At 36.3% G+C, this 27,775-nt stretch overlaps 1 protein-coding gene across 1 annotated transcript; it reads left to right on the top strand.

Annotated features, from left to right (window-relative positions):
• Positions 1-54: 54 nt before the first annotated feature.
• Positions 55-27,574, top strand: cutc (cutC copper transporter homolog (E. coli)). The gene is made up of 9 exons (XM_039775067.1): positions 55-226; positions 3,343-3,414; positions 13,654-13,713; positions 15,688-15,897; positions 16,618-16,653; positions 17,899-18,032; positions 18,191-18,218; positions 18,296-18,401; positions 27,226-27,574. The coding sequence occupies exons 2-9, from the start codon at positions 3,345-3,347 to the stop codon at positions 27,335-27,337; spliced, it is 756 nt and encodes a 251-aa protein (XP_039631001.1). The 5' UTR covers positions 55-226; positions 3,343-3,344; the 3' UTR covers positions 27,338-27,574.
• Positions 27,575-27,775: the final 201 nt, after the last annotated feature.

The following is a 27,775-nucleotide window of genomic DNA, read 5'->3' as shown; positions in this document are numbered from 1 at the left end:
GTATTTTTATTTTGATTCAACATACACGTTTTAAACGGAAAAAGACCCTCGCATCACATGACTAACATGGCAGCTTCCTTGTCGGCTTCATAATAAACCCCTCGTTGCCCAAGTGTCATTGGTGGATAAGCTCATCCAAGCAATCGAATCGGCGGGTAGAATGTAGATGAGGGAAAGGGGCTGGAGCCTTGTCGGATTCCCAGGAGAAAACAAAAAAAGTTAACAGGTAAATTACTACTTGTGAGGTGACCTGCTCATTTTGTCAGCTGGATAACATTCTTAGAATCAGAGTTGTATACGGCAATTACTATAAGTACACGTAATATATGTAAAGATAATATTTGCTTCAGCAGGGCTGGGATATGAATAGACGTTAAAGCTTGTCTAGGGTCGACGGAGGATCTATTTTCTAATATCCCGTTCTAGACAAGCTGAGCCGTTTGCTAAATATAGAAGAATTGCTTTATAAGGATACCATGGGGCGGCTTCACGTATACCTCTTTATGTGATGGTACAGTTTTCTTTACGTTTTTTTCCACTACTGCTACGTGTTTAAGGCATACCAAGTCATGCAAAAGATAATCATTCTGATATGTTTACTGTAAATATATTATTTAATAGTTTAGTTACATGCGATACAACGTTCAGCACTATGCACTGCGCGTGTCAAGTGACATTACTGATAGCGGCGAATATCGCTTCTTAATCCATAACGCCGTTCACTTGAATGACCATCCACTTTATGATCCGCATGCCCGATAATGGAGAGCGGTTGTCAATACCGATAGCACAGGTTGCATCTCCGTCTCTGCATGGGGTGCCAGTCTAACCCAGAGGGACTTACGTGCAGACACAAGACTCGTCAGTTATGCATATCGTTGAAATGCAAAAAGAACACTAGGGCACCTGGAGAATAACCAAAGTAGATACATGGGGATTATGAGAACTCAGCAAGGCAGTGCCAATGTCTGAACCTGAAACACGGTAGAAGTGACGATACGGCACTTACCCCATGACCACTCTGCCACCCAGAGAAAATATAAATCTGTTTGCATTTTAACCAGCTTAGAGCCATAGGGAGATGGAGCCAATCCAAACAGTATTGGAGGCAAGGCGGGAACCAGTACTGAACGAATTTTGCCAAGCCATCACAGGTGCATACTTGCACAACCACCCACTCTTACTTATTGTGGGTCTCCCAATTAACCTAATAAAACCCGTGCCTTTTGAATGTGATAGTAAAAATAATGTGCAATTTCTGTACAGACACAGGTAATATACCCAGTATTCCAGAGTTGTGCAGTAGCAACATTAACTGCTGTATCAAAATGAAAATGTGCTAAATGGAATAGTTACTGACTGAGCTCAATCAAATACCACTCCAGTGAAAGCTTATAATTTGTGTTTGTCAAAGTCAGTCAATATTGTTTTATGAAGCACTTTTGGTACATTAATTATAATTCCAATATAATTTAAAAAGTTAACTGCAATCTGAATTTTCAGGTTTCTTAAATCATGACCCTTGCTTACTTACATATTAGGTTGTTGGCCTCTGTTAGCACTACTTGAAAAATGGTCACACACGCTATCGCTACCTTTTGAGTTAATTTTTTAATTTATTTATTGTTGTTGTTCCTTTATGTTACTCTGATTTTGCCATGTCCTGACTTTAGTTCTGGCCTGGCAGAAGTTTGCATATTCCTCTTAGGTTTTTACCTGAGTTCTCCAGTTTTGCTGCAGTATCCTGAAGCTATCCTAGAGTAACTCATCAACAACAACAACATTTATTTTGATAGCACATTTTCATACAAATAATGTAGCTCAAAGTGGTTTACATGATGAAGAGGAAAAAAAAGACAAAGTAAGAATTAAAATAAGACAACACTAATTAACATAGAATAAGAGTAAGGTCCGATGGCCAGGGAGGACAGAAAAAACAAACAAAAAAAAAAAAAAACTCCAAATGGCTGAAGAGAAAAAAATAAAATCTGCAGGGGTTCCAGACCATGAGACCGCCCAGCCCCCTTTGGGAATTCTACCTAACATTAATGAAAACAGTCCTCTTTGTATTTAGGGTTCTCATGGAAGGACTTGATGATGACGGTCATAAGGACTTCCGGCTTTTAATCCATCAATGTAGGAGCATCATGGTGCTTTGATTAGCCTCCTGTGGGTGTGAATATCTGAATGGGATGAACTTGCACCTTATTCCTTCCTGCCTTGCACCTTGTGTCTCAAATCATATGACCCTGAATAATATAAAGGGTTTACAGTAAAGAAAGGAAGAAGTTGGAAATGGCTGGGTGAATGGTGAACTCCGAGTATTTTGAAAGGATTTTTGGTGAAAGACCTTACTAAAATGAGTACAGTTTGTACAGTATAGAGGCTGTATTATAGTAACTAATTTATATGCACAAAGATGGAATTTATATTTATACCAGAAACGGTGCACTGCACGATTACAGTTGCTTGAGCATTCATAGTTTTCATACTCTTTCTCTGCATTTGTTTGCTCAGAGGTCGATGCGCATCTTTTTTCTACTCTTGCAGCATGCTTCTTCTCTTCTTTTGTCGGTATCTTTTTGCATTAAAACTAATCAAGTCAGTGTTTGTGTTGCAATTAGTTAGTTTGCTTTTTTTTTTTTTCTTTCCACTTAAACTGGCACTTAAGTCTTCAATCTGCTTCAAGAATGATTTAAGATATGAAGAGGTAGAGGAAGTGACGGCGAAGGTGGTAGGGATGAGTATGGCACCCGTAAGCATGCACCGCACGGCCGTCCTGTTGGCCGTTGCCGAGAGTTGATTCTACAATAAAATAAAAAGAGGAATAACCTTGGAGGTCAATCATCATCCTGAAAGTGGATAGTAGACGTCACATAGTACATGTGTACCAAATTTCAGGTCAATAGTTCAAATGGTTTATGAGCTACAGGTGATTTAAAATCTTGGACAGACAAATGAACAGCCACGGTTAGCGTATTGTATATAAAGAGCACCAAAGTAGTAAATAAATATGTCATTAGTTATTTTATAGCTGATAATTTAATGTAGAAATGTGTGCAATTTTGTTTTCACTTTGAGCATGATTTAAGGTTGTTTTTTTTTTTTTTGTGTTGGTTAATGGCAAAAAAAACTTCAAAGTTCATGAACATTCCATATTGACAACAAACTACAATTTAAAAGTGTCTAGGAAAAAAGAGCCAGAATCTCAAACAGGAAAATAATTGGACATTCCTAGAATAGTGTCTTTTTATTTGGTACTGAACATAATTTCTTGACGATAGCTAGAAATTTCTGTATTTGGTATATCTATTTATTTGATGCACTTTTTGTTCTCTGTAGGAATGGCAGATGGCTTCCTAATGGAGGTATGCGTGGACTCGGTGGAATCTGCAATAAATGCGGAGAGGGGAGGTAAATTGCATATTGGTAGACCTGGTTTTGAATTTTTTTTCTTTTCCTTGCAAAATGACAGTAGCCAATTTGATGTGATACTTGCACCCTGCAACTAAATGTGTTGCAGGACTTTTTTCTTTTTTTAATTAATGCGTCTTTTCACAAAAGGACATACTTTATATTCTGAAAGAAAATATACAGTAAATGTAGTGAAATGCTGGAATGTCAGATTGTATTGTTTTTTTGGTGGGCCTGGTTTGATCCTAGTTTAAAAGCTCACACTTGGTCTCTTTGCTGTGTTCTAAATCGGGAAATATTTTGTTACTTTGTTTCAATTTCCAGTTAGTTTGGTTGTGTTTCATAATGCAAACCAAACATAACAATAAACATGCCATGGTCATATGGTGGATTTTGTTTTTTATTGAATTGGTTTTTTTTTTTTTACCAGGGAAAATATATCATGGAAGGTTAGAGATGCATTTTCCATAATTATTAACTGGAACATTACTTGAAAATGTATGTGCTACTAAGTTTATGTTCTAAAGGAGAAGTTTCAGTTAGACAAGTGTACAACTGAAGACAAGCTTTGCTGAAAGCATACACTTATATGTTTCAGTTTTATGACAGTAGACTTAACACATAATTTTCATTTTATTGCATAATATTGCATACTAATTCTCTAGTAGTAACAATATGAATGCAACTTTAATTTAGTTTATCTCAAATCACTTGTCTACTGACCTAACTCTTCTACATACAGTGGAATGCAAAAGTTTGGGCAACCTTGTTAATAGTCATTATTTTCCTGTATAAATCGTTGGTTGTTACGATAAAAAATGTCAGTTAAATACTGCATATCATATAGGAGACACACACAGTGATATTTGAGAAGTGAAATGAAGATTGGATTTACAGAAAGTGTGCAATAATTGTTCAAACAAAATCAGGCAGGTGCATAAATTTGAGCACCACAAAAAAGAAATGAAATCAATATTTAGTAGATCCGCCTTTTGCAGAAATTACAGCCTCTAAACGCTTCCTGTAGGTTCCAATGAGAGTCTGGATTGTGGTATTTTGGACCATTCCTCTTTACAAAACATCTCTAGTTCATTCAGGTTTGATGGCTTCCGAGCATGGACAGCTCTCTTTAACTCACACCACAGATTTTCAATTATATTCAGGTCTGGGGACTGAGATGGCCATTCCAGAACGTTGTACTTGTTCCTCTGCATGAATGCCTTAGTGGATTTTGAGCAGTGTTTCGGGTCGTTGTCTTGTTGAAAGATCCAGCCCCGGTGCAGCTTCAGCTTTGTCACTGATTCCTGGACATTGGTCTCCAGAATCTGCTGATACTGAGTGGAATCCATGCGTCCCTCAACTTTGACAAGATTTCCAGTCCCTGCACTGGCCACACAGCACCACAGCATGATGGAACCACCACCATATTTTACTGTAGGTAGCAGGTGTTTTTCTTGGAATGCTGTGTTCTTTTTCCTCCATGCATAACGCCCCTTGTTATGCCCAAATAACTCAATTTTAGTTTCATCAGTCCACAGCACCTTATTCCAAAATGAAGCTGGCTTGTCCAAATGTGCTTGAGCATACCTCAAGCGGCTCTGTTTGTGCTGTGGGCGGAGAAAAGGCTTCCTCTGCATCACTCTCGGATACAGCATCTCCTTGTGTAAAGTGCTTCGAATGGTTGCAACGATGCACAGTGACTCCATCTGCTGCAAGATGATGTTGTAGGTCTTTGGTGCTGGTCTGTGGGTTGACTCTGACTGTTCTCCCCATTCGTCACTTCTGTCTATCCGAAATCTTTCTTGGTCTGCCACTTCGAGTCTTAACTTGAACTGAGCCTGTGGTCTTCCATTTCCTCAATATGTTCCTAACTGTGGAAACAGACAGCTTAAATCTCTGGGACAGCTTTCTGTATCCTTCCCCTAAACCATGATGGTGAACAATCTTTGTCTTCAGGTCATTTGAGAGTTGTTTTGTGACCCCCATGTTGCTACTCTTCAGAGAAAATTAAAGGAGGAGGGAAACTTACAATTGACCCCCTTAAATACTCTTTCTCATTATAGGATTCACCTGTGTATGTAGGTCAGGGGTCACTGAGCTTACCAAGCCAATTAGAGTTCCAATAATTAGTCTAAAAGTTTTGGAATCAATAAAATGACAATGGTGCCCAAATTTATCCACCTGCCTGATTTTGTTTGAACAATTATTGCACACTTTCTGTAAATCCAATAAACTTCATTTCACTTCTCAAATATCACTGTGCATGTCTCCTATATGATATATTTAACTGACATTTATCGTAACAACCAACGATTTATACAGGAAAATAATGACTATTAACAAGGTTGCCCAAACTTTTACATCCCACTGTATCTGTTAATAGTGTTTAATTTGGAATGCTTGAATAACACTGACTAACATGTTAAAGGTAGTGTGCACATTGAGAGGATCTCCCACCTGCACACATCACTTGTGCACAGTGCTACTGTAATGGGCCAAGTAATTGTGTGAGTTGCTTTATGTGAATTCTTACATTTGTTCCTGTATTTATTTTTTTGCCTTTTGTTTTTAATGCTCTGTGGTAAACCTCAACTCATTGTACTATAAATGTAATTTTCCCCCAATTACCAACAGAAAACACTCCACTCACAATTTCACGCATAATGCATTGTATTCCATGTAGTCAGTCACATGTCGTGTCACATTCATACTTAAAGTGAGTTGCTCCAGGGTTAGCTTGGTACCACACTAAACCACCCTTTCCTAAGGGTTTTGGTAAAGTTGTGTTTTTTTACATTTATAAGACATTTAAAAATATTTCTGTTTTTGCTATAGCTTTAAATACACCAGAGTGTGATTGGTGTGTTTTACATCTATTTAAACAAACTAGACTTTTGGAGAAATTGCACCAGAGTTTAAGAAAGCTGTTTAAAATTAACTTTGTGTGAAAAGCCTTAAGGCATCATCGATGAAGAATTTTAGTGTCTGATTTAGTTTTATCTGTTAAGATTTCTTTCTTGCTTGCGTGTGCCAAAAAGCTGCACTAGTATCCCAGTAAGGCATTATGTCCATTACTACAAGGACAGGCACAAACTTGAACAAGATTAATATGAAAACAATGCATGCAATTTAAAAATATTTTAAAGTTTTGAGCCTGTATCTTTCTTCAAAAATAGCCCAGTAGTTCTACACTCTTAACAGTCAGAAAACTGACCACTTAACAATGACATCCTTTTATACCACTTTTTAAAACTACTTTTTAATTTATAACTCCCTTTCTTTAGCTTATACTGCTATACACATTTACAAATACAATAATTAACCCAGCTTAATCCAATTAATTCCATCAGGGTTTTGAAACCATTAAGAAATGGGCAGGTTGCCAGTCCATCGCGGCGCCCACTCATGTACATGTTCCAGACACTCACAAAGCGGACAATTTGGAATGACCAATTAGCCTAACGCACAATTTGAGGATGCAGGAGGGAAAAATTCATGCAGCCACAAGGAGGAAGTGCAAGCTCCACATTCTAGGCACAGAAATTTAACCTGAGACTTCTGGACCCATGTGTAATCCACAATGTCACCAGGAAATAACACTTTAAGAGCAAACTAATGTGTTTTAAAGCAGAAGACGGCATGGCTGTACCTAATTTCCAATTTTATTACTGGTAGGCAAATATACAAGCTATAAAAACCTGGACATTGACACAAATAGATGAACACACACTAGCTTGGTCTGCAATAGAAATTAAATCCTGCAGCACTTCTTTATATTCCTTGCTTTGTACTCCAGTAAATACAAGGTATCACCAGTATACTAACAACCCAATTGTCCTTCATTCACTCAGAATATAGAATCAATGTTGGAACCACTTTTAAGTTAGAGAAGCTTTTATCTGTGGCACCTCTACATGATAACCACCTTTTTCCACCCTCTTGAACTTATACAGTTTTTAATGTTTGGAAAACATATGGGATTAAATCATTTAGAGATTTGTATATAAATGTCTTTGCATCCTGTGAACAAATATACTCCAAATTTAATCTCCCATTAGCATAATTTTTCCAATCTCTCCAAATCAGAAACTTTGCTAAATGAAATCTGACCAGCTTTCCTCACCTCCCACCTGTTTCTATTTCAGAAGAGATATTAATCAGTCTTGGGGACTCAGACAGCATTTCTATAATATATAAAAACATTCTGAACCTGGCTGTATTACTGACAACGTCTGTAATCTGCTTTTTAAGTTTAACAGGGGTAAGCTATTTAAAATAGCAACAATGCAATATTTCCACATTGCACTCAGAAATCAAAGGATTTGGGGAATTTGTTTTCACAACTATTTAAAAAAGCAATATGGAAATCCTCACCAATGGTTTTAACTATTAAATAATGGGAATTTCTGCGGTGGGCTGACACCCTGCCCGGGGTTTGCTTCCTGCCTTGCGCTCAGTGTTGGCTGGGATTGGCTCCAGCAGACCCCCGTGACCCTGTAGTTAGGATATAGCATGTTGGATAATGGATGGATGGATGGTTTTAACTATTAAATAATGGGAACTTCTACAGTGGGCTGGTGCCCTGCCTGGGGTTTGTTTCCTGCCTTGCGCCCTATGTTGGCTGGGATTTGCTCCAGGAGACCCCCGTGACCCTGTAGTTAGGATATAGCGGGTTGGATAATGGATGGATGGATAATGGGAATTTGGTGTGTGATATATAGATTATTCCAGAATTTTGTGTTTTCTATGGGTATTGTGTCTTCTAAAGTACTTTCATTTGTTGTGAAGAATTTATCACATCTTATTGTTTGCAGTGTTGGATTGGTACTAAAAGTTTGACTTTGGTATCAATACCAACCTTTGGATCTCAGTACCAAAATTGTACTAAAGAAAATAATGGATAATTCATCATAACCCAATTCTCCCCATGTAGCACAATTGCAAGCCTACCAGGTGCAGTGCACAAATGTGTGTTGCACAATATAATCTTGTGCCTCTCTACTTTATTATAACATGTGGTTTGAATTCTCTAGTGCATCAAGCAGAGTCCACAGTGCATTGAAGAGAAAAAGGGAGAGCTTATGGTGCTTTGTCCACTGCAGAGTTAAGTGTGTCAAAGGGTAGGGGAAGGTTTAGGGAATTGTTGCACAACATTGCACATAACTGTCTTGCTACATGCATTGGTTCCCCTTTAAATTTTGTATTGCAGACATTTTTTTACTTTTTAATCTGAGAACCCAAAAAAGAAAATCAGTACTGTACTAGGTCCCAAAAAGAGGATTATTATCGTAATGACAGTATAGTCATAAAGAGATGAATAACAATGGCCATATTGATGGAAAAAAAAGGTAAAATTTGTTTCCTTTTAAGCATTTCTCTCACATGAATATTACTAAAAGACAAAAGTGGGGAAACAAGTGTATTGTTAAAGCAATACTTCATCCTTCCAGACCTGCTTATCCTGAGCAGGGTGGTGGAACAGCTGGTGACTCTCCGAGCAAGCATAGACACACACAGATACACACAAACAGACACTAGAGCCACTTTAGCATTGTCAGTCCAACAAACCTGCATGTCTTTGAACTGTGTAAAGACACTAGAGCACCTAGAGGAAACGCAGGTATACACGGGGAAGCACTAGTGGTTTGGACCTAAAACAGTTGCATTCAAAACCAGGAATAGATTCCTGTGGTATATCGTTGCCACTAATGTTGCTTAGTGGAAGATTTAGTAAAGATAAAGGAAATTCCTGAGGTGCAGCGTGAGGATATGAGGATTTTTAAAAGGATAGTATGAAAGGTCACTTAACTTAGTTATTTGACATATGGTGCTGGATTAGAAATAAAGTAGTTAAAAAAAAAAAGTATTTAATCAACGCAGCTTATTTACCTTGTCTGAAATAACATTTTTAAAATGTTTTTAAAATAAGCTTTGCCAATAACAATACATTTTTCTTATTGAGTTTGGAAATAGTTTTTATACATCCTGGTTTTCACTGTCTCTTCACCTCAAGAGCTAATCTGTTACTTCCTCCTCATTGTCCCTTTCTTGTATGCATCTTTGCTGTCATTCTCTTAAGACTGACTGTGTAATAGACTGTGAAAGGGGAATTGAGGAAAACGTATTATATTTTTGTGCCACAGAAACAAAAGTTTCTGTGATGTGTACTACTTCATTAAAAGTGCGATAAATAGCGGCAGGTATATCCACTTGTCACAGAATTCACACATGGATGAAATTTTGTAATTTTACTATACAATCATTTGGCAACCCATAATTTAAGAAATGATTCTCTAATGCATTGAAGGGGAAAGGGAAGGGTTTGTACCGCACAAAGTCTACAGAACGTCAGAGTGGAAAAACAAGAGCTGAGAAAAAGGTCTTTTAAAGCTACAGTTTACTACTTATGTCAAAGTTCCCAAAATGCTAGGACCGTATTGTTTAAAAAAATAAATAAATAAAAATAGTGTTTTGGTACTTTTTTCAGTACCAGTATAACATGAAACCCTACTGGGCACCCATTGTGGTCGCAGAATTTAGTCAATCACTGATAATAACTAATGAAAATTAATCTAATTTATTTAACTAGTGTGCTTTTTCTCTTCTGTTATTCTGCATTCAGGAAAGCAGAATTTCTTTACATTTATGACATTTAGAAATTTTTCTGTTTTTGCTATAGCTTTAAATGCTTAGCCCTCTTTAGTTGTTTTCTAGAATTTTGCCATTTATCTATGTAGTTTCAGTTTGTGCCCTTCATTGTATAATAATAATGACAATTAAAAACAGGCAGAGCAAACTATTGGGCAGACAACACTGAATGATGAAAGGCTGCAACTTCTTCAGAATTAGACCCAGTAATTATTAAATACTGGATTAAAAAGCCAAAATACATGGGAAAGCAGAATGAAAATTAGGATGAAAATATTGTTAAAAAATAAAAAAAAAAAAAAACTACATTATCCTCATATAACATATTAGTACATTTTTTTTTTTTTAATAAAAAATTACTAAACTTGGTAAATGACAGCTCACCTAATTAGGCTAGGAGTCCAATTAAGAACAAAAGTTGGTTGAAACAAAAAACTGCAGCCACAGTTGGTCCCCAAGGCTGAGTTTGGGACCCACTGCTGTAGAGTACAGTAAATTCTCTGGAACTAATTAATTCATGCCTTTATCACAAAAGAGATTTTAAAATTCTCTCTTAAGTTTAACTGGAAGACATTTTTTCTGAATTAAAAGATAATTATTTTTCACTGGTGCACTGTTTCACATCATTAAAGCGGTAACGTCATCACAAATTTTAAAGTAGTGCAATTTGTCTTTTAGTGATTTGTGACAGACAGATATCAGCAAGAGTGAAAGGGAAGGTCTACAGGACGGTAGTGAGACCAGCTATGTTATATGGGTTGGAGACGGTGGCACTGACCAGAAAGCAGGAGACCGAGCTGGAGGTGGTAGAGTTAAAGATGCTAAAATTTGCACTGGGTGTGGCAAGGATGGACAGGATTAGAAATGAGGACATTAGAAGGTCAGCTCAAGTTGGACGGTTGGGAGACAAAGTCAGAGAGGCGAGATTGTGTTGGTTTGGATATGTGCAGAGGAGAGGTGCTGGGTATGTTGGGAGAAGGATGCTAAGGACAGAGCTGCCAGGGAAGAGAGAAAGAGGAAGACCTAAGAGAAGGGTTATGGATGTGGTGAGAGAGGACATGCAGGTGATGGGTGTCACAGAGCAAGATGAAGAGGACAGAAAGATATGGAAGAAGATGATCCGCTGTGGTGACCCCTAACATGAGCAGCCAAAAGAAGAAGAAGAATTTGTCTTTTGTCATACAAATGAAAATCAGTATATGTTTTTGTTTTTTTTGTTTTTTTTAAGTTGGGGTATAATGTGGAAATATAAATAGGTTTAAACACTGAAGACAGTAATAAAGGAAGGATTGCAATCAGGCTATTTGCACAAATCAAAACTGATTCGTAAAAGTGATCTTAGCAATTATAAATTATGCCTAACAGTCCAACTAAATTAAAAATTTGAAAAAAACATAATTTATACCATGTGAGTGCTGCAGAAAAAACATTTTACCATTTAATCAAAATTTACTTCTAACATCTTTGTCCCTGTGTTTTGGCATTAGTGCTTTTGATTTGATTGAATTTTCATTTCCAGGTTGTTTTCTTTTTTCTTTTCTTGAATAGCACTATTGTTTTGTAAATGATGAAATTGTTATTATCTGAGCCATCATTTTCCTGAAGCTCCTCAACTGTAACATGTATATTTCAAAAACTGTTTGAAAGTGGATTAGCTCTCAGCTTGTGGGTGAATGTTTAACCTTTAAAAAGGGGATATAAATTGAACAGTTCTGTCAGCTATTCACTTATTGATCTGCTGTAAATTTCCATCATGCACTTAAAAGCACCCCCATATCTGACAGCCTCTCTTCATTCCTTTAAAGGCCTGTAGCTTTTTGCTTATTAATTTAATTAATGAAATTTACTCACTGCTTCCTATTCTGTTCTATTTTTGCTGAGCCAGCCATGTAACATTTACATCTGAAAAACAACCACAAGTGAATTTTGCTTAAAACTAGGAGGAGACCATTAGGAGGCTCACTGAGTGTCACAGTTCTAAATCAATCCAATGCCTCATGATGGCAACGATCAAAGCGGTGACAGGGATTTTGAGTTGCAGTAAGTAATGGTGCTCTTGTGAACCTGGTCCAATGGAGAGAGAGAGAGAGAGGGAGAAATTACGGGGAGCTGTCTACAGTCGGAAGATGTCCAAAAAAAAAACCCTATTAAAGATATAAATGTTCGTCGCATGTGCAGAAAGCACACTGCAGATGTTAAAAATAAATATAACCCGTCACAAGGGAAAAACCTTTCTGTAACATCAGATTATACACTGGCATTCAAAGGTATGAATGGAATAGTGTTAAAAGTAAAATATATGTTGTAGCAGATTCTATGTCTGCGATCTCTGCAAGATATGCATTTGAAGTAAATGGTGTGTCACACCCCTCCAAAAGGAGCTGGAAAGACCTACCATTAAGAGAGTTCATAATGAAGAAGCACAGGAAATGCAGATATCAGTACTGCAAACGTCCTGATCAGTAAATGTGCCTATCCACACCAGAGAAGCATGGACAAGCTAAATAGCATTCACCTTCTGACTGCAAATGCAAATAACTAAAGGATGGTAACATTACTGTCTAATTGGAAATTCAAATAAATACCATGATAGAACATAGCCACAGCATTTTAGTATATCCATAAACTATAGTGTTAATCTTAACTACTTTTGTTATGCCATCTAGTGATGCAATGGTCAAAATGACAGAAAGATTTTCAGACAGCAGTACTTCTCAAATTTCATGGAGCCATATGCCTGCAGTGGTCTAAGTGTGTTCTACCTGTCTCTGCTGTCACAATGCTCTTTACAATGTAATATTAATTAAGTTTTGGTTACTTTATGCCACTGAGCTCCTGATTTAATAACAGAAATTTTAGCTTTTATTTGCTCAGTTTTAGGTCTCTTGGTCAGTTTCTTTTTGTCTTTCCCTGAAATTCCAGAGGTTTAAACTGCACAGACTTGACACAGAATAGAGGGCAGACATTTCCAACAGAGGTTTTTTGCCACTACTTACTACAGATGTTTTAAAAGTAACCCATAGATGTGTATTCTCACAGAGTAAAAGGTGATACTAAAACAAGACAAATTCTGTTACGACTGTTTGTTCTTTTTGCCTGCCTTTTACTGGCACCAACATTATAATTTAGTTTATACATTCCTGTGATCTCCTGATGACTTTTAAATAGCCTATGAAGTCTAGTAAACACTATGAATCGTTGTTCTACAAATTTTAGAACTTATGTAACATAGCCAAGCAACATTTTTTTGTTTGAATCATAATATATTGCTTTTTTAATAATGTAAGACTCTACTATAGTTCAGGGTCATAATGAAAAATCTGTCTGTTTAGATGTTTTGTTTATCCTAAATATTTTTTTTTCTAGTATCAGTAAAATTAATCATTGATATATTTGGTTGCTTAGAATTAAATTAGAAAACAAACATGCACTTGATTTGTTCTGGAAGCTTTAAGGTTGCTGGCTCACATCCCACTGTTGGCTGACTTTGTAACATAACCGAGGTATGCAATCAGTAATGCTATTTGTGTGTACGGTCTTTTTGCCCCAGTTTGAATTAAGTTTAACTGTGTTTTTGTTTTGACCCTTCAGGTGCAAGCCGGATTGAGCTTTGTTCCAGTCTATTGGAGGGTGGTATCACACCCAGTATTGGTAAGTTCTTTGTGACTGAGGAACTTTATCTATGAAGAGCAAATTCACTGCACTTAAATGGGTCAATGAACATCTTGAGCATATCACAAGACACTTAGTGATATGCATCAAGAAACATATGTCATCGCTCATCCAACATAAATATTTGCAGATGCTGTTCTGCCATCTATCCATACCCCTTGCAGAAATTAGAAGAATTTGTAAACTCCTAACAGACAATGACCAACCAGGATGCAAACGTAGTCTCCTAGAGTTTTAGTGTATCTGTGATAACCTCTGTATTGCTGTGCTTACCTTTTACAGTAACCATATATTTTTCTGCTAACTCATAATCAAGGAAAACATACTTTTTCTTTTTAAGTATTTAGCCCCAACCAACAATATTAAACTTGCATTCAAGTTTGGATGTTTCAATGATATTATGCTTCCTGTTCTTATTTACTTCAAGTTATAAGGCAGAGCTACTATTTATCTAGCTGTTTGTTTTCCTATTGATTATTTGACAATTTCACCCCACTGCAATAAATCAGAAGGCCAAAATAGGTTCTCCTCAGTATTATTTGGCATTTTCTTCATTCAAAAAATGTGCAGCCTTCCTTAACAAGCATCTCCAAATATGACTCTTCCACCATCATGTATCTTGAAAGAGATATTTTATTTTTCACAAGTTATTACCAAAGGCATAGCAGTTTGTATGCTTGGGCCAAACCTGTTTCATGAAACTATGCTTTGGTGTTTTCAGGAGAGGCCACAATCTAGCTATTCACCCAGGCAGGCTTTATCCATGAAGTACTATACAGATTACTACCAGCTGGTCAGGTTCTTCTGCCTCCATTATATAAGTTAGTAGTTTTGGTAGGATACTGGTATCATTCTTCTCCAGTTCCTTAGCTCTTGGAAGAATGTAGGTGGATGTAAATTCTGTTAGTTTTCTGTTGCTGTAGCTGACTGCTTCTGGAATCTTTAAACTCCATTGTTTATACTTTTCAGCATGACTGAGCTTCTTTGAGATTCTCTCACAATATCTTAGTGTTGACCTCTTAGTTTTCATGGTGACATTCTCCTTTGGCATGGATATGTTTTAATTTTCATTTGCACAGTAACAAAATATTAAAAATCTTTGCAGGGTAAAGTTAAGTGTGGACTCTTTAGAAAATAGTTTCACCGATTTTCTGTTTCAGAATGATGATGAAGCTTAATTTGGGGAATAAATAAGCTGTACCAATATTCTTTTTTTTTTTTTTTGATAATTTGTTGTCAAGCACTGTAACAAATGAAATAAAAGGCACACTGTTCAGAAAATGAAGTGGTGAGTTGAGGGTTACTGTTGTTTACTATACAAATCTCAAAGTTTAGGTGATGTGTTTATGTTGTCTTTTAAGATGAGAATACATGTAAATATTTCCACAGTATATTCTGCATTTACGCTATAATTACTAAAAACACAGTTGGAGGAAGGATTGTTCTTTACCTTCTGTCCTTTACCTTCTTTCTTATCATTAGAAATGAAAGCAAAATGTGAATTTCAAAGTAATTGTGGAAAGCTCTGCAGTGATTTCTGTAAATCACCATAAAGATGGAGTGTCAGAGAGTGAGTACAGCTCATCAAAGATTTTCTGAAAGTGAAAATAGTTATTATTACAATAAATGATTCTTTTAAAAGTAATATTTGACCTTTTAAATATTGAGATGAAATACATTTTGGCAACTAAATAATGTAGAAGAGATCGTTTTAATTACACACATAGGGCACAATTTGAAAACATGCCTAATATGTGTCTGGAAGCACTTGCACTGTTAGCTTTCCATTTTTGCATGCAAATAGAAATTAATTTTAATGCATATTAAGAAGAACAAATGTAAGATTAAGGCTTTTGAAGCATTTGTTTAATATTTTATGTACAATAATGTATTTTTGTAAATGTTTATTAAAAGCTTGTAAATTTTAATTCTTTCCTTACCTTATTACCTCAGGTCTCCTGCAAGTGGTGAAGCAATATGTTCAGATCCCAGTATTCACCATGATCCGGCCAAGAGGTGGAGACTTCTTATACTCTGACCGTGAGTTAGAAGTAATGAAAACTGACATCCACTTGTGCAAGAGCAATGGTGCTGATGGACTTGTTTTTGGTGCCCTGACCGAGGATGGACGGATTGATGCAGAACTCAGCATGGAGCTTTTGGGTACAAACAGTATTTGGTTCAAGAAATTAATGGAAAACAATAACAAAATATTAATCTCTGTTTGTTATTATGATTGTTATTTATTTTAAATAGAAATGTGAAGGCACACTAAAATCACATGCCTGTTGAAATTCTAAAATGTGTCTAATCTGTGCAACTAACTTTAATCAGTCCATATAGTTTCAGTTAAATGCATGAAGTATACAAATAGTAAGAACAACAGATTAGTAAAATGAAAAATTAAAATACAGTTATGATCAAATTAATCAGAATGAAAGAGAGAAATAGTGAGTCTTTTAGTAGCTACACAAACAAAGCTCTATAGAGTAGAAGCCACAAAGCTGAATAACTTTACTGAGAGTTGCAAAACAGATCTTGGTATTGATGAGCAGACAGAGCTCAATGGATCTCAGAAGTCAGACAGGTCTGTAAAATGCACATAATAGTAACAAGTAATCTCATTTGTTGAAATTGACAGCTTTGTAAAATCGGAAGAGGTATTTTGAATATAATACAATGCAAATGGGCAGGATAGTTGAGGAAGAAGTTCTCATAATTTTAGTCTCTCCCAGATCTCTGGTAGCAATGTTTTAAACTTGTTACTGTCAGACAGGAGGACCATTTATATAAAAAAAACAAAAAAAAGAAACAAATTACGTTAATCCAGTCACAAGTTGATAAAGAAAAAAAAATTCTTTTTTTTTTTTTTTTATGTTCCAGCTATTTCTCGTCCTCTGCCTGTTACCTTTCACAGGGGTATGTATATTCAATTTTTATCACATGTTTTTGTCTACTTCAATTAATTTTGGTTACAATATTATTGGTTATGACGGGGTAGTAATTAAGATGAGTTTTACAAATGAATGTTTATTTTAAACTTTCCTTATAAATAATAAACATGAGTAATTTAAAATGTCATGCATTCTTTGTGATGGGTGACCTGGTGGAGAGTAGGATCATTTGAACAGAGGTGGGTCTAACTACAGGAAAGGAAAAATTAAATGGCATTGGTGAGGTTGATGAAGAAAAATGGACAATGCTAAACGGGATTATGACTTGTATGTGTGCTATGAATTGGTAACAAAAACATTTTGATGGTAAACAAATGATACTGGCATGAGGGATGGGTTTGGGGGAAGCGGCGGTGCTGGGGACTTAAGTATTATTGTGGTTGATTTTAAATATATTTTTATGTAAAAACATTGCCATTTTTATTTTAAGCATGTCAGCAAGCAGTGCAATTTTGTGTTTTAATTTATATCATCAGTTCCCCACAAACAGTAGCATATCAAATATGCAGAAGTATAAGATACTTTTTATATTTAAACAAAGAGTGCAGTTTTTTTTAAGATAACATTGTAATTGGTAGTCTGTAAATAACAAATTATGACTACAAGTTGTAACTACTTAAATTAATAACAACAAACGGACATTTTAAAAATCTAATGCACTTGGATGTAATTGCTGGGGCAGACAGCAAAGGCATACATAGAGTAAAGCATCAGAGTGATCATGTTTTAAGAGTATCCACAAATTACTCATATTTGACAATTTAATGACTACATTTTTGAAGCAATGCTAAGAAATATCCCCTTTTTTCACTCTGTTTCAAACCAAAGTAGAGTTAAAACAGCAGAATAACATTTGTTTTAAGTAATATGCATCACCAGTGTTAATACTTTTTATTAAACTTCCCTAAAGTTAGATTAGACAAATTACACCACCTAATAGACAGAGATCACCACCTGTAATTAAGTCTCAGAGGGATGGCAGTTCTGCTAATTGTTTATCTTATTTTGTGCTTTGTTCATTCACTGCTTGTGTTCCTTGTGTGTTATTTTTTTAAATATTCTTTCTTGGTATTAATGTAAGACCAGGCACACAATGATAGAGCTACCTCTTCTTCATACATTTTAGTACATTGGATTAAAGCTGTTTGGTTTTCACACTCAGTTTATTAGAATAGTATTTCATTGCTTTGGCTTTGTATTTATTTTTCAGCATTTGATATGGTGCATGACCCAGTGGTTGCCACAGAGACGCTCATCTCACTTGGCTTTGAAAGAGTACTGACAAGTGGCTGTGATGCGACTGCTTTAGAGGGTCTTCCTCTAATAAAGCGATTAGTAGAGCAGGTACAGTAGGTGCTGTTACTTTATTTAAAAAAGGAAAGCTTCAGTTTTATTTATCTACCATTAGATGGCATTATTGTATACTGACTGCTTACCTAGAGATCTTTGAAAAAATAATTATCATAAAAACCCTAATTTTGAAAACGTTTTTCTTTTAATAGGCTAAAGGAAGAATAATTGTAATGCCTGGTAAGTTGCTACCTGCAACGCTGTTTTTTATAATGTACTATATTTTCAATGTTTTAACTGCTGTTTAATTTTAAAAGGAGGAGGGATTACGGAAAGGAATCTACAGCGAATATTGGAAGGTTCGGGTGCTCAAGAATTTCACTGTTCTGCTCGCTGTAGTAAAGAATCTTCCATGAAGTTCAGGTAAGACACTACCCTAACAACTGCAGGGTAGGGACAAAAATACACATTCACCAGCTTTCATGTAGGCCTCATAAATACTATTTTTTGTTAAATAAGTTGATTTAGTGCTAGATTATAACATCTTGTTCTATGTGATTATATAATTTTAAAAATAACAAATAATCACTAAATAAAAACTTTAATGCCAGTATCAAAGATTCCTAAGTGTTCTCTGAATAGTACCTTTTTCACTCCTTCTCCCTCTTTCAGTTAATGTTCTCACAAACACCTCTTCCCTATAGTTTAATTGAAACAAAACAACTAAAACATTTTTTGCTTGAAAATTAATTATAATAATGCATTTAAACAATGTGCAGTACTTTGAGCATTCTTAAATAAGGGTTTCCTAACAGTGATTCTGTTTCATGCTTTAAATACATTATAATAATGAGTCACTTTTTTGCGAACCACCACCACAACCTATTGTCTAAGGGGGAAGAGCGAATGCTTTAGATTTGTCAAAAAATACCATTTTCCAGTTTTTGATGGATCTCAACATTTTGGGGTCTACTGATATGGAAAATATTGATATCTCGATGATGTGTGTTTGTGTCCCTGTATGTCACAATTTCTTGAGGATGGTCTACAGCTTAAAGGTGTTATGAGATGATATGCTGATTAGTTTTTGAGCCAAATTGTGCAAGAGAAAGAGGCACGGTAGAGGAACACTCAAATACCATAATTCTGCAATTAATTGTGAATTCTTCTTGTCAGTTGCTACCGTAATGACCAATTTTATAATCAGAAAGATCAGCATCAGAGCGGTAAATAATTACTAAAATATTATAGATTAGTTCTGGTAACTTGGTTGCTAGGGCGCAAAGCCTACTGATGCTCACATCTGAATTTTTGTTACTAGAGCTAATATTTTTTTAGATATTGTAATAAAAATCAGAACTATATCTTGCACAAGTTTGCCAAGAAGTCATTGTTTGTAAATAGAATTAACAGTAACAACATATTTTGCATAATAATGACTTTAAATCACACAATTTAAAGTTAAAGCTCTTTAATTGTACAGTATTGGCATATGTTCAGAATGATATACTGGAGTGGGTGATGGTCTTTTTTTCCTTTTCATGTTATACTTGCGATTTGAATCAGTCAATTTTTAATTCACCTGTCTGTGTCCTACACATTGAGTATCGAGTACTGACCACAATAATAATGTAATTGTTTATACATTCTTCTTTGGTAGAAGATTAGTAAATCCAAGCATTTGAATATAATTTAGTTTTTTTTTTTTTAATGGTGCTACATAACATGAAAACAGCAGTTGTAAAGAAATGAAGTATTGTGGTTTATCCCATGGTTTTAGGACACATATATACACTACAATAATGTAGTAATTTACATGCAGTTGTGGTTTGAAGTTTACTTACACTAATCATGGACATGAATGTCATGGTAATTATGGGCTTTCAGTTATTTCTTTGAACTGTTCCTTTTCTGGGGTGGAATGACTCTAAAAAACAAGAATTTGGTGCACAAGTGTATATTTATTATGGATTTTCTATAATCTACACAGGGTCAAAATTATACATTATACAGTAAATTTAAATCTATTTATAATTTTGACTCTCTGTAGATTTTAGAAAATCCATAATAAATTCAAACTTGTGCACCAAATTCTTGTTGAGTCATTAACGATGCATGTTATACAATCATTCCACCACAGAAAAGTCCACAATTACCATGACATTAATGTACATGATGAGTGTATATAAACTTCTGAGCACAACTTCATGTAGTCCACATTATGTCTTGTAACAATTGATAGTTTACACTATACCAGGGGTTCTCAAACTCCATCCTGGGCGACCCCTGTGGCTGCAGGGTTTTGTTCCAACCAGCCTCTATTTTTAATTGGACTCCTGGGCTAATTAAGTGAACTGTTGTTTCCCAGATTCCCTGTTTTGGGAACAATATACAAATTAGAAAACTAAGTTTGGTTAAAAAAAAAAAGTATGAAAATGTACTAAGCAGGTATATCATTTTTTTTCTTTTTAACAGTATTTTCATGTTGATTGTCATTCTACTTTTCTAGGTGTTCTAATTGCTTAATCCGTTATTTACTACTTTGTGGGGCTGATGCTAAAGTAGTTGCAGCATTTCACGATTGAGTGTTGTTTGCTTTGTTTTCTGCTCGGCTTGTTTTTAATTGTCATTATTAAGATTCAATGAAGGGAGCAAACTGCACAGAGAAGGGGTGAAATACAATAAAAAGAGAGTTAAGCATTTAAATCCATAGCAAAAACAGAAATATTTCTAAGTTTCTTATAAATGTAAAAATCATGCTGCTGTGCTTTTCTGAATGTAAAATAAAAGATAAATTAATACCAGCTAATTAAATGAGATCAGTGCTATCAGGTGTTGTCACTGATTAGGAATCTGCTTGGAACAAAAACCTGCAGCCACAGGGATCCCCCAGTACTGAGAATCTCTGCACTATACCAATATACATCAAGACAGTCTCCTCTTATTCGGTCATCATTAGGTGCTTTCCCACCACGGGGAATTTGTTTTCAGGGATCAGTGAGTTACTATACAATGTGGGTCCTGGGCCACTTGTGATCCCTGACTACTTTTATGTGCTGTGTTTCCACTGTACAAGACAAACCGTAACCTTTATGCGAATTATGTGACGTTCAAAGAAGAGTGATGCAGTGAAAGGTGAAGTGCTTTTGTGAGTTCATGGGGGATCCCTCCACCTTATTGCTTTGATGCAATTATGACTTCACAAGGATGATTATTGCTTCGGTGCAGTGCATTATGCAGAGCACCATGGAGGTGGCTATGTAGAGTGTTGCAGTGCGAAGAGCGGCCCTCCATCTTCAACAATAACTCTCCAAATTTTAAACTACTAACAGATTTGTAAAACTGTGCTAGTGCTTATGGTGATCCATTCAGCACAATTCATCACCCAAGCCCCACCCATGATAGTTCCTAGTTTAACGAAAAGTACATACCCTAGGGTAGGAGCTAACGTACCTAGAACAAATTACCAGGAACTACAAATGGCCCAAGTTCTTGCAGTAAGAATGCTTTAAAAGTTACAGAGGTTCTAAAAGGTCTCTGGTTCCTGAGAAGAGTTCCTGTGGTGGGAAAGTGCCTTTTGGAATTATAGACTTTGCACTTCTTTTTTGCTGTTGCTGTTTTCACTTTCCTTGTTTATCAGTTAACTTGTGTATTTATTTATTTTTTGTAAGAGCCTCTTGAAATTTCATTATTACAACATTTCCCAAACTTTGAGTGAAAACATAAACGCAAATCAAACTTTTTGGACTCCTGTTTAATATTAGGTTAATAGTTTTAATGTTAGGTCAGATAATCTGAAGGGCTTTTATTAGAGTAAATCTGGTTAATTCCTCTTTCACCTTTGTTTCTATGACCAATATTTTCTGCCTTGACTACATTCCCAAATAACCCTATTAAACTTTGCTTTTCTTAATTTAGCTTTTATTTTAAACATATTTTTGTAACAATAAAGGAAAATGTCTATAAGGTAAAAGTAATACTTGACACTTAATTGGTAGACATTTAGTGTAAACTGGTATGTGGCAAGCATACCCAGCATTGCTATACAGACACTACAGCAAATTGTGACAGCCCTCTCCTAATAGAAATATTTATAATGCAAAATCGGATTCAAATCAAATGATGCTAGTATCATTTCATCCAGATTTAATCCACATGTACAATCTTATAATCCTGATCGAAATGTTCCTTCTTGAAAGCTAGTATGAAGGTGAGTCAATGTGATTTCATAGCATTCTAACTGACACAGTTCATAGTGCAAATTATTTACTACATCAGACCCAGCGTTTCCCTTCTGACTTAGTATAATTTCCTTGTTATAAGAACCTGTTTATATACCTTGTTTCTATGTATTCCACAGAATTAGCATTCCATTATTAACCAATTAACTGATGTGACTTGATTTATTTTAGATTGGATTATTACATTTATTACATTAAATATTATTTATTTGGTGGATTCAATACCTGTCTCAATATGTTATTGTTAAATTATACAAATATGTTTATTGTTTCAGGTTGTGGTTTCTTGCGAGTTTGATACAAATAAGCACCTGAATTTAATAAAAAAAACAAAAAAAAACAAATTGATGGCAGCTTGTGTTTTGCACTTTGAGGGAAGATTAGCAGTTGCACATAAGTTTGGGACAACAGGTGCACCCTGTTTTAATGAAGAGTGCTTTATTTTGAAATAATTCTAAACTGTGAAGCATTGCCATAAATATACAAGAGCAGGCAGACTTTTTCAGAGTAAATATGAATAAGATTACAGCATAAAAGTCAACTCTTCTGAATCCAGTACGTCTAATTGTTCCATATGTCTAACAGTGACACATTTCTACAAGTTGGTGTCTCTGGTTGTTTTCCAGGCACGCACCCTGCTCATTATACATTAAGCTTTAAGCTTGGTAGCCTGTGAAGCATTGGGGATTCTCACATCTCTTCATTGTAGTGACCAGGGGCCTCATGCATAAATGGTGCGCACGCACAGAAATGTTGCGTAAGAACTTTTCCACGTTCATATCGCAATGTATAAAACCTACACTTGGTGTAAAGCCACGCACTTTTCCACGGTACCTCATACCATGTCGTAACGCAAGTTCTCCACTCGGTTTTGCAGACTGGCGGCACCCAGCATCAAAGCAGTGCTACTGTTCCTGTGTGGTTTATCTTTATTTCTTAGAGCCACATTCCTGCCGCGGCTTTATAAATACACTGAAACTAATCACATATTATTTATTAGTGTAATGCATCTGATCGTAATTAACTTGTAACAATATAATGGTCCAGGGAATAGCAGTAGTATTCCAAATACCATAACTGCTTTAGCGTTGTTACTCTCACTGCACCTTTTTTTCTTCTTTCAGCTGCTTCCGTTAAGGGTTGCCACAGCGGATCATCTTTTTCCATATTACTCTCAATGCACCACTTGGAGTATTTATATCACTGTATCTGAGTGGGAAATCACATCAGCAGCTGATCAGAAAGAGAATTATCGGTATACAGCAGCGGTGGGCAATGTCGGTCCTGGAGGGCCACAGTGGCTGCAGGTTTTTGTTCCAACCATCAGTTATTGCTGATGAAGCACGTATTGCTTAAGTGACATTTTGATTCTTCATTTTAGTGGTCTTGCTTGCTTGTTAAGGGTCCCCAACCTTAATTGATTATTTCAGTCCTAAACAGCTGCATTCACTGTTTTAATTGCTCCTTATTAGCAAAAAGATGTAAATGACAAAGCAGCCAGCAGTTCTCCATCTAGGTTACTTCCATTTACATCTGTGTGTGTTCATCATGCACTGTTTGATTTAATAAAACACTTAATAGAAAAATGTGACAGACTGAAAATTATCAGTTTTAGGCTTCAAATCACTTAGAGGATATCTTTGGAAAGGAAAAAATCTACAATATAAGAACCTTACATTGCAGACTAACAAGCCATAAAATTAAATAAGGTCAGAGACTGGCAAGGATTGGTTTCTAATGAAGCAATTGGGTTGGAATGAAAACCTGTAGCCACTGTGGCTCTCCAGGACCGACATTTTCCACCCCTGGTATACAGCATCAAGCACACCCTGCCTCAGCCACGGCAAAATGTTTCAAAGCCTTTCCTGTACGGACCTCACAGTTCAGAAACAGTCAATCAGTCCATCAGTTGCTCCTTGTAGTACTGTTTGTACTTATAAGTACAATTACCCCAATGTAAACTTGCACTGCAGTTATAATATAGCACAACCTGCGCCACTTTATAAAGCGCGTATTTACATATGATGACGATATCATTTTTAAGATGAAATGCAGCAAAATATGTTGATTATATTATATAGATAAAACTTTAACTTCATTTAAATAATCTGTATTGTTAATAATTAAACATGTGAGGACACGGTTCTGCAGTGCTAGATAGTTCACGGATTGATCCTACCTTGTGCTGTATTCTTTCTGGGGCTGACGCGACCCTGGAAGGATAGATGGATAGAATAATTAAACTTGTACTACAAAGATATTTCAAAGTTCCTTTAAAAGTTTTCAAGAATCGTTGTTGTAAGCGTACAGATAGCTTAATGTCTATTACAGAGCTGATTGTCTGGCGATTGGGTATTTGGAGAAAGAAAAGTAAGCACAGGAATTCGGGGTTGGTACGTTTGAAAGAGACAGTACTGCTACAATAATTTTATCAAAGGTCGCGCACAATCACGCACTGTGTTCCCCTGTTTGATAATGGGCTTTAACTCCTATCATCATGAAAAAGATATCACGTATACATCTCAGTATTTTAATTATTGAGAGAGCTGTAATATCACGAATGTAATGGATTCTGTGTCCTGTCAGAGAAAGAGAAAGCGGAAGCATGTAGTGATTCACACACATAGATCAAAAATCATATACAAAACAAAGCATTTAACGTGCTTCTTCCATTTTCCCTCTTGATTTTTCCATTGTCTTTTCACAGAAGGCTGAGCTTAAGGGCGATTTATATTGATTTGCATATTCGTAGAGGTGTAATTCTGGGAGGAGTTGGGGGCGGGACAGAAGGCACGTACAAGAGCGTTACTTTTCACACTGACTGGGATTTATGGAGCGGAAGAACGTGGAAGTTGGAGTACGCACAGATTCCCGCATCTGGATTTTTCTGTGCGTAAGCACATTTCGGTTTTTGTGCTTATGTCATGTGTTAGTGCGAATTCCACACACGTCATTATACATGAGACCCCAAGTCATTAGATGTTCTAAAGTATGAAAGGAGAGACTCGGCTGAGAGAAAGAGAGAGTGAGCAAGCAAAAGAAGACATCCAGGGGAGGAAGCAAACAAAATAAATGAATAAAACAGCAAAGCAAGTGTAATTAAGGTACAAGTGGTTTCATGTGTACCTTGCTACACTCTAGATGGCAAATAGCAAAATGTTTATTTGCAGTTTCCTTGTGCAGAAGTTTGAATAAACTGTGATCACTTCGTTGCCATGTACAAGTTTAAAAGAAACAGTGTTCATTATGTAGAGAATGTGACCCAGGGTCTGAATGTCAGTTGTGGCTGGGTGAATGGGAACGTCCAAGCCCCCTTAACTCATATATAAGAGTCACCAGAGACCTGAATGTCACTGCAAAGTTAAGTAAACCTATCAACAAGGTCAACACTCTCTCCACAAACAGACACACTGCTGATGGCTGTGCCCAAGAGGTCATTAAAAGCCTGGATCTTGGTTTTTATCCAGGACACTTGCAAGCCCAGACACTCAGACTCCTCACTCAGTCTCTTGAGCGTCCTGATCAGAGCCTCCATTGACTCCATGAAGATCACAGCATCGTCAGCAAAGTCAAGATCCGTGAATCTTTCTTCACCAACAGATGCCCCACAGCTGCTGGACCCCACAACCTTGCCCAACACCCAGTCCATACAAGCATTGGGCAGAGTAGGAGCAAGAACACACTCCTGACGAACCCCAGAATCAACTGGGGAAAAACACAGAGGTTCTGCCTTCACTGTGCACAGCACGCACAGTACCAGTATATAGGCCGGCCATGATATCCAGCAATCTCGAGGGGATCCCGCGAACCCTCAGGATGTCCCACAAGGCAGCTCGATCAACTGAGCCGAACGCTTTGCGAAAATCGACAAAGGCTGCAAAGAAACGCGTTTGCGCTCCATGAGAACCCTCAGTGCCAAGATGCGGTTGATGGTACCTACTTCTTAGTCGTAAAACCAGACTGTTCTGGTTGCTGGTAGGTGAGCAAGTGATCACGGATCCTATTGAGGATGACCCTAGCAAGGACCTTACCCGGCACCAAGAGCAGTGTTATCCCCCTGTAGTTGATCTTGTAATCCCTGTATTCCAGTTGATCACCCTTCCCTTTCCAGATAGGGACGACAAGTCCCGTTTTCCAGTCAGTTGGGATGATGCCAGCCTCCCAAATGGAAGCAGAGATTGCTTGCAATACCAGGAGGACATCCTTACTACCAGCCTGGAGAAGTTCACCCCGGATACCACAGATCCCTGCAGCCTTCCCCCTCCCCAGTTGGTTCACCATCTGTGCAATCTCAGTGAGATTGGGTGGTTCACAGCTAATTGGAGGATCAGCCTCAAGAACTGTGGACCCAGAGATCTCCAACGTCCTAGCTGGAGGATCAGCTTTGAACAGCTGCTCAAAGTAGCCAGCCCAGCGGGTCACAACTGCAGTGTCATCCATGAGGACCATCTGCATGAAAGTGATGAAAACTCTTTTTTTATGGTATACTGAACTTTGGCTAATGTGCAGAAGCATTTCCATGTCCTCTTTAACAGTAATTTAATTAGGTAACTGATGAATGAATTGTTTTATAACCATGGATAAGTCGATGGTGAGGGTTATGTGGTATGTTAGAGTATTTCATTTATATTTGGAGAAATTGGTTCTTTTTTTGATGGTCTGTGCTGTTTTTCAAAACCCAATTTGAAATGGATAATGAAGGATGATTGTATGTGTAAATATACTGTAGCTTACTTGCAGCATTTCTACTAATATTCTTGGAGAACATGCCATATTAATTTTGAAACCTAAATCTGCTTTCATTAAAACGGCCTTGTATACAAACATTTACACTACGACAGAAACAACCTTTGCCACTCAGTTATTCCATCATTAAACTTTGTTAAGTAGATCCTCTTAGGAGGAAGTCTCATAAAATGCTGAAATAGACTTGCTAATGTTTAATTTGTTAAATTTTGAAGCAGTTCTGTTCAAAACAAATAATTCTTTTTTTTTTTCTTTTTTAGAAATTCAAATGTGAAAATGGGAGCCTCATTATCTGCCCCTGAATATTCCCTCAAAGTTGCCGATGTCAGCACAATTCGAACCTTGAATGCCATTGCCAAAAACATTTTGTAAACACGTCCAATTATTTTGTTTGGCTCACTTTAAAATAAATAATGCTGCTAGGATAAAAGTGAATAAGCTATGAAAATGAAAAAATGTAATTGCAGCATTTGTTTTGATATATTTTTTTAATAACAGAAATTTGAGTTAACAAATAAAGGGAATGGTTTATTTTCTGTCAAACTAACAAACTGCCATACAAAAAATAATGTAAATGTAATTTTTTTTTATAGTTTAGACTATTGTACTCTAAATGAAATTATTTTGAGAATGCCTTTGTCTGTGGTATTTTAATTATTATTGTAATTTTAATACAGGTCTTCTGTGATTTAATAAAAAAAGTGATATACTAGTTGTATTTTTACAAAATATGAAAAAAAAGAATAGAGTTTTGATTTTTGATGTGTAGTGAGCTTAAATCTCAAATGGTGGGGTATGTTCTGATTCATC

This window comes from Polypterus senegalus, chromosome 1 (assembly GCF_016835505.1).
Source record: "Polypterus senegalus isolate Bchr_013 chromosome 1, ASM1683550v1, whole genome shotgun sequence".
NCBI classification, from domain to species: domain Eukaryota; kingdom Metazoa; phylum Chordata; class Cladistia; order Polypteriformes; family Polypteridae; genus Polypterus; species Polypterus senegalus.
The sequence above is the reverse complement of the archived record's forward strand: the minus strand, read 5'-3'. Positions and strand labels throughout refer to the sequence as shown.

Excerpts from the sequence above, each read along its gene's own strand:
- cutc (XM_039775067.1), top strand. The coding sequence starts at position 3,345 with ATGGCAGATGGCTTCCTAATGGAGGTATGCGTGGACTCGGTGGAATCT. Across the intron at positions 3,415-13,653 it reads AATAAATGCGGAGAGGGGAG|GTGCAAGCCGGATTGAGCTT; the intron begins GTAAATTGCATA and ends TTGACCCTTCAG. Across the intron at positions 18,402-27,225 it reads GAATCTTCCATGAAGTTCAG|AAATTCAAATGTGAAAATGG; the intron begins GTAAGACACTAC and ends TTTCTTTTTTAG.